Source organism: Melospiza melodia, unplaced genomic scaffold (genome assembly GCF_035770615.1).
Source record: "Melospiza melodia melodia isolate bMelMel2 unplaced genomic scaffold, bMelMel2.pri scaffold_51, whole genome shotgun sequence".
In the NCBI taxonomy this organism is placed as follows: domain Eukaryota; kingdom Metazoa; phylum Chordata; class Aves; order Passeriformes; family Passerellidae; genus Melospiza; species Melospiza melodia.
The window spans coordinates 560,742-567,654 of record NW_026948797.1 but is presented as its reverse complement, the minus strand read 5'-3'; the positions used below and the strand labels follow the sequence as shown (position 1 = coordinate 567,654).

The window sequence follows — 6,913 nt, the reverse complement described above, 5'->3', positions numbered from 1 at the left end:
GAGATAAGAAAAGTCCACAGGATCCCCTCCAGTGCAGCCCCTCCCTTCGAACAAGCCCCCTCCCTCCTGGCCCCCCAGCCAAGCCTCTGCCCTCAGGGCCGGGGCTCCAAGGCGTGCAGCCCCTCCTGTGCAGGCAGAGCTGCAGCAGAGCCAGGGGGCAGCTCTGCAGCCCTGGGCCCAGTTCCCTCTGCAGAGCACAGGGCTGGGAGCTGCTGCCGGGCACTGGGGGCTCTGGCAGGGGGCACAGGTGGCTCAGGGTGATGCTGTCCCCAGTGCCCGGCTCTGGGCAATGCTGTCAGTGCAGCCAGGGAAGGAGCTGCATCTCCCTTCATCCAATGCCATCATAAGGACACCTGGAATCTCCCTGAGATTTCAGTCCAACCTGGGAGTTCCAATCCAGGGTGCAAACCTGTCCTAGAGCATCTCTGAGTTATAAGATTGATGTGGAAAGGCAGAAGTGTTGTTACAGTGAAAATGCTGCTGGGTTGGTGAAATGAGCAGAGAGAGTCCTTGGCTACAAATGTGGAGCTGGGCTGTGGTGGATCCATCTGCTCTCAGCTGTGCCTGGTGACATTTTAGGCGAAGCACAGAGAGGTGATCACCCTCGACCTGAGAAAGGTCAAAGCCCAAAGAAACTCTGAATAGGTACAAACAACACACTATCTCCCCTCACTCTCCACTCATCATCTGGCCTCAGGGAACTCACTCTGTTCTACCAGAGGGCAGCAGAATTGCTGAGAATCTCTGCTTTTGAACAATACCAGGAGAGACATGGGGGGAGATTAAAAAGAAAACTTCAGAACGCTTAAACAAAAAAGCATGTCCATGTATGTTATAGAGGATGGTATCTGGGAAATGGCTTTGATTTTGGTTACAGGTATCCCTTTTGAAGCTTCACTACCCATGTCTCCATGAACAGATCCCCAATCCAGCCTCAGCAAATGTCCAACAGCAGCTCCATCAGGCACTTCCTCCTGCTGGCATTGGCAGACACGCGGCAGCTGCAGCTCCTGCACTTCTGCCTCTTACTGGGCATCTCCCTGGCTGCCCTCCTGGGCAATGGCCTCATCATCAGCGCCGTAGCCTGCAGCCACCACCTGCGCACGCCCATGTTCTTCTTCCTGCTCAACCTGGCCCTCAGTGACCTGGGCTCAATCTGCACCACTGTCCCCAAAGCCATGCACAATTCCCTCTGGGACACCAGGGACATCTCCTACACTGGATGTGCTGCACAGCTCTTTTTCTTTGTGATCTTCATCTCAGCAGAGCTTTCTCTCCTGACCATCATGTGCTACGACCGCTATGTGTCCATCTGCAAACCCCTGCACTATGGGACCCTCCTGGGCAGCAGAGCTTGTGCCCACATGGCAGCAGCTGCCTGGGCCAGTGCGTTTCTCAATGCTCTGCTGCACACAGCCAATACATTTTCCCTGCCCCTGTGCCATGGCAATGTTCTGGGCCAGTTCTTCTGTGAAGTCCCACAGATCCTCAAACTCTCCTGCTCCCACTCCAACCTCAGGGAACTTGGGCTCATTGTGGTTAGCCTTTGTTTATCATTTGGTTGCTTTGTGTTCATTGTTTTCTCCTATGTGCAGATCTTCAGGGCTGTGCTGAGGATCCCCTCTGAGCAGGGACGGCACAAAGCCTTTTCCACCTGCCTCCCTCACCTGGCTGTGGTGTCCTTGTTTATCAGCACTGGCATATTTGCTCACTTAAAGCCCCCTTCCCTGTCCTCCCCATCCATGGATCTGTCAGTATCAGTTCTGTACTCCGTGGTGACTCCAGCTCTGCACCCCCTCATCTACAGCCTGAGGAACCAGGAGCTCAAGGCTGCAGTATGGAGACTGATGACTGGATGATTTCAGGAACATTAAATTTCTGGCCAATTTCTGAAAATCACTTGTAATAAAAGTAATTTTTGATATTTCTTGTTGCTTTCATCTTGGTTGTTCTTTTGCTTCATTTTACTTAATATTGTCCCCAAAGAAATGTCCAGGTTTGTGCCATTTTTTGTTAAGTTTCTCTCCACATTCCCTATGGCCACAGACTCTGTCAATGATGGGCTAAACTCTTGATTTTATTTAAAAGAGATAAAGGATCTCCCAGCAGAGTTACCCTTTTGTTGCCTTCTCTGGAGCTGCAGCAGCAATGTCTGTGTGCAGAGCTGGGGGCAGATCAGTGCTGGCCCAGCAGCTGTGCCCAGCAGCAGCAGCACTTGGTGTTGCCAGTGCTGCTGCTGTGGCCCTGCCCCGCTGCCCTGGTGGCGCTGGTGTTGCTGTAGGGCCTGAGTGCTCTCGGGGCCGGGCACAGCCCTGGGGGTGGCAGTGCCAGAGCTGCAGCAGGGACAGGCCATGGGCACTGCTGGGGCAGTGCTGACACCTCAGCCCAGGGTCTGGGGGCTCCAGGCTCCTTGCCCAGGCTCTCTCAAGAACACAGCCAGGCCAATGCTCAGCACAGAAAACCCCTGTGAACAGCCAAAATTTTCCCATGTGACTGTTCAGCCACCCTGTCCCCAGCCTGTAGTGCTGCAGGGGATTTTTGGCCCAGCAAGGGGTTGCCCAAAGTGAGGGACCCGCATGTGGTCTTTTTAAACATCACTTGTTGGATTTGGCCCCTGGATCCTGCCTGTCCAGGTCCCTGTGCAGAGCTCTCCTACAATCCAGCAGATCCACACTCCCAGCCAACTTGGTGTCACCAGGTTTCCATGAGGCCCCAAAGTGTCCTAACGGTCTCCATGATTCCATGAGGCCTCCTAGTGTCACAATGTCCCTTTGGTTCCTTGGGAACCCTCAGTTTAACAATGACCCTTGGATTCCTAGGCCATGAAGTGTCAAAATCCATCTTTGGTTCCATGAGGTCTGGCAGTGCAGCAATGCTCTCCTTGGTTCCACAGTGTCACAATGGCCTCTTGGTCCCAAGGGCAACCACAGTGTCCAATATGTTTCCTTCATTCCAGGAGTCCCTGAGGAGCAGCAATGGCCCCTTGGTTCTGTGGGGCCTGCAGTGTCACAATGGCCCCATCATGAAAACCGGGTCCTGCTCTGTTCCACAAGGCCCTGCAGAGTCACAGTGGCCTCTTGGTTCCATGAGGCCTCAGAGTGCCACCATGAATTCCTTGGTGCTGTAGTGGCACAATGGAGCCCTGGTGACACAAGATCCTGCACTGTCACCAGGGACCCTTAGTTCCATGGGGCACCACAGTGTCACAATTGTTCCCTCAGTTCCCAGAGTCCTTGCAATGGAGCAATGGCTCCTTGATTCCATTGTCCCCAGGCTCTCCCAAGGGTCTCCTTGGTTCTGCAGTGTCACAATGACCCCTTCGTTCCACAATGCCCTGCAGTGTCACAGTGGCCTCTGTGGTTCCAGCAGGACCCAGACTGCCACCATGGACTCCTTGCTTCCATCCAGCCCCACAGTGTCACAATGACCCCTTGGCTCTGTGCTGCCATGTCGTACACAGTGTCACCATGGTCCTCTTAGTGCCACCAGGCCACGCAGTGTCACATTGGCTCCTTGCTTCCCCAGGGCCCTGCAGTGTCACAATCATCAGAGCATCAACCAGACTGAAAAAGACCTTGGAGAGCATCAAGTCCAAGCTGGGACCCAACACCACCTTGTCACCCAGGCCATGGTGCCGAGTGCCACATCCAGTTTTTCCTTAAACACGTCCAGGGATGGTGACTCACCCACCTCCCTGGACAGCCCATTCCATTGCCTAATCATCCTTGTAAGAATATTTCCTAATGTCCAGCATAAATGTCCCCTGGTGCACCTGAAGGTGGTGTCCTCTTCTACTGTCACTGTTCCCCGAGAAAAGACTGCAACTCCCACCTGGCTGCACCCTCCTGTCAGAGAGTTGTGGAGAGTGATGAGGTCTCCCCTGAAGCCTCCTCTTCTCCAAGATAACCCCATCTCCCTCAGCAACTCCTCACAGGACTTGTGCTCCAGCCCCCTCACCAGCCTAGTTGCCCCTCTCTGGACATGCTCCAGCCCCTCCACGTCCTTCCTAAATTGGTAGCCCAGAACTGGACACAGCACTCTGGGTGCTGCCCAACCAGTGCTGAGCACAGGGGAAGAATCCCTGCCCTGCTCCTGCTGGCCACACCATTCCTGATCCATAGGAGTGCCAGGGGTTAGAAGAGGGAAATGGTGGAGAGGGAGTGGGGACAAAATGTTATTGATTGTCAGCCATGAACGGTCTTGATCTTCATATCTACTCAGACTGCATTAGAAGGTGCTGGGGGTCAATATCAATTGGTCATTTCTGATATCAATCTATGGTTGTGGTTTGAGACAGTGACAGGAAGTAAGTTTTTTTTTTTTTTTTTGGACATGCTGTGGCCACCAATAGGTGTTCAGATTTTAATATGGGCACCTGATGTAGCCACTGAAGGTCGGACACGCCTCTAAGAACACACAGGGGTTAAAAACCAGAGCTGCTCCCCTGGGACTTCGGAGGTAAGGAGGTTGGATCTCCCTCTCCCGTTCAGCTGCTGCTGCTGGTCGGGGGAGAGGCAGCCTGCAGTAGGCCTGGGCCTGGACAGAGAGGGGGGATGAAGAGGCCCTTGAGGATGGAAGGGTGGGGAGCACCAAGAGACATTGAGCAGCCACCCCCCTCCCAGGAGAGAGAGAGAGAGAAGGAGAGCTGGCGTCTGAATTTGATAGTAGCCGGCCCAGGAGGACAAGGAGTGGGGATGTGGCGAGAAGGTGCCTGGCAAGGCAGCGTAGGAGTTCCAGAGCTCTCAGACAAGCAGAGACTGAAATTTTTAACCCTTTTCTTGCATGATAGAAACCTTGCAAATGCTGATCCTCCTAGAGCTGAATGAGAAGAGAGATAAGAGATGAGATAAGAGGGGATGGGCCACGAGGGAAGTGGAGAAGACTCTTGAGTGGGGGAGGAAATGACGGAGTGGCCTTTTGGCTGGACTTTTCTTGTGTGGCCATAGACGGAACCATTTTTTTTTTTCCTGTGACACAGAGACTGCATTTAGGGGGAGGCAGTGTCTCAGAACCAGGAGGGTTCAGTGTGGGTACCCCTCAGCCCTAGGCGGTGCAAAGATTTGGGGGGACAAATGTCATGAAAGAGAGACTGTGCATTTTTTAGAGTGAGACAAAGTATCATTGAAAGACAACCCTAGAAGCAGATCTGGTCCATGCACAGTAGTGAGAGCACTGAGCATGGAAGGAAGGTGTCATGATAGCAAAAGGATTTTCCGCGTGATGCTGAGTGACATGGAAGCACACGAGGTTTCAACAGTGTTTCCAGGGGAAGCCTATGGTGCAAGAAAGACTGCTCTCCTCTTGATGAACTGAAGATTGAGTATTATAAAGTGTGGTGCTGGACTGAGAGTTAGTGATTTGGGAGAATGTATTGCATTGGGAAATTTGGTGGGGGGAGGAGGAAAATGCTTTTGTAAGGTTTTCATTTTCTGTGTTTTTTTTTTTCTTTTCTTTTCTTGTAGTTAAGTTAATAAAGTTTTCTTTATTTCTAAGTAGGAGCCTGCTTTACTTATTCTGGGTCACATCTCACAGCAGACACCAGGGAGAGGGTATTCTCATAAAGGCACTGGCATTGTGCCAAGTTAAAAACATGACATCTATAAACAAGAAAAAATTCAGGACAAAAAGTTCACTCTGCATTGTTTTCAATTTAGTATATTCACTTTGAATACACTTCTGAAATGTGCCTAATTAACCAAAGAAGAATAGAAAACTTGACTTATTCCATGGGGTTTTGCTTGTTCAGGCATTTTGAACAAATGTTCACGAGCTTTTCTTACCGAATTACTGAACTTAAGAGCTCAACAAAGAAGAGGCCTCAGGAGTAGAAAAATTTATCAGTAACCTCCAAGTGGCTGAGGATCCATGCCCCTCAGAGCAGCAATGAACAGAAATGGGCACAGTTTTGTGGCTGCCCCACTTTGGCATGGGCCCTGGGCCTGGAGCACGAGCAGCTCTTGAGGGGCCTAAGGCCAGGGCTCTTGTGCTGCCCTGGGCAGATGGGATGTCAGCAGGGGCTGCAGAGCTCTCAGCATCTCAGGCAGAGGGGAGCAGGACAACCAGGGAGCCTCCTTTGGCCTTGGCCAGGCACCTTCCCCACTGGCTGGGGCTGAGTCCTGTGGCAGCTGCAGCTGCTGCTGTGCCCTTGCCAGGGGTTGAGGCCGTGGGGCAGTGCTCAGAGCAGCCTGGCCTGAGCAGAGCTGTGGGGCCAGAGCCGGCTGGGCTGGGCTGGGGAGAGGCCCTTGGTGCTGCCCAGAGCTCAGGGCAGCTGGCAGAGCTTGCAGGGAGCTGGGTCGGGCTCAGAGAGCCTGACCCAGAAACCATCAGTGACCATCTCAGCCTGGCTGAGCGTGCAGGGGCCAAGAAGAGCAGCCCAGGGTCTACAAGTTCTCTGTCTGGGAGCTGAGCTTGTGAGCCCCGAGCCCCCCCAAATGCTGGGGCGGCACCTCCAGCTTCAGAGGAGATGTGACAGGTGGGAGCAGAGACAAATAATTCCTGCTGGATTGTTTATTATGTTTGCTTATACAGGTGACCTGGATCCATATGTAGAGGAGGAGTTTTTTGTCAGATACACTGGTAGAGTGATAAGAATAATATTTTTTAGCTGAATATAATATTTAATGGAGAATACACAATAAGGGGAAAAAAGACACATATGATGAGTAGAGCATCTGAGTTTTGAAGACCGTGAGACTCGTTGATGTTCCAGCAGTAGCACCTGTTCAAATACTTTCCTCAGGGCTTCCTTGAGATGAGGGTGACCACAAGAGGCCAAGGCCAGCCAAAGCTCTCTGTCCTGGCAGCTTTTATCTGGGAAATACCCTTGCATATAGGGAATTTTTCAGGGGGCGTATTCATTTTGGCTGTGGGCACCTGTATGGACAGATGGTTCTTTTCCATAGGAAGGAAAGCA

General features: G+C 52.2%; 1 protein-coding gene across 1 annotated transcript; it reads left to right on the top strand.

Moving 5' to 3' along the window:
- The first annotated feature begins 941 nt into the window (after window positions 1-941).
- On the top strand, window positions 942-1,859 carry LOC134413789 (olfactory receptor 14J1-like). Its single transcript, XM_063147821.1, has one exon. The coding sequence runs from the start codon at window positions 942-944 to the stop codon at window positions 1,857-1,859; it is 918 nt and encodes a 305-aa protein (XP_063003891.1).
- Window positions 1,860-6,913: the final 5,054 nt, after the last annotated feature.

What these genes read in the sequence shown, in the direction of transcription:
- LOC134413789 (XM_063147821.1), top strand. Translation starts at nt 942, where the DNA reads ATGTCCAACAGCAGCTCCATCAGGCACTTCCTCCTGCTGGCATTGGCA.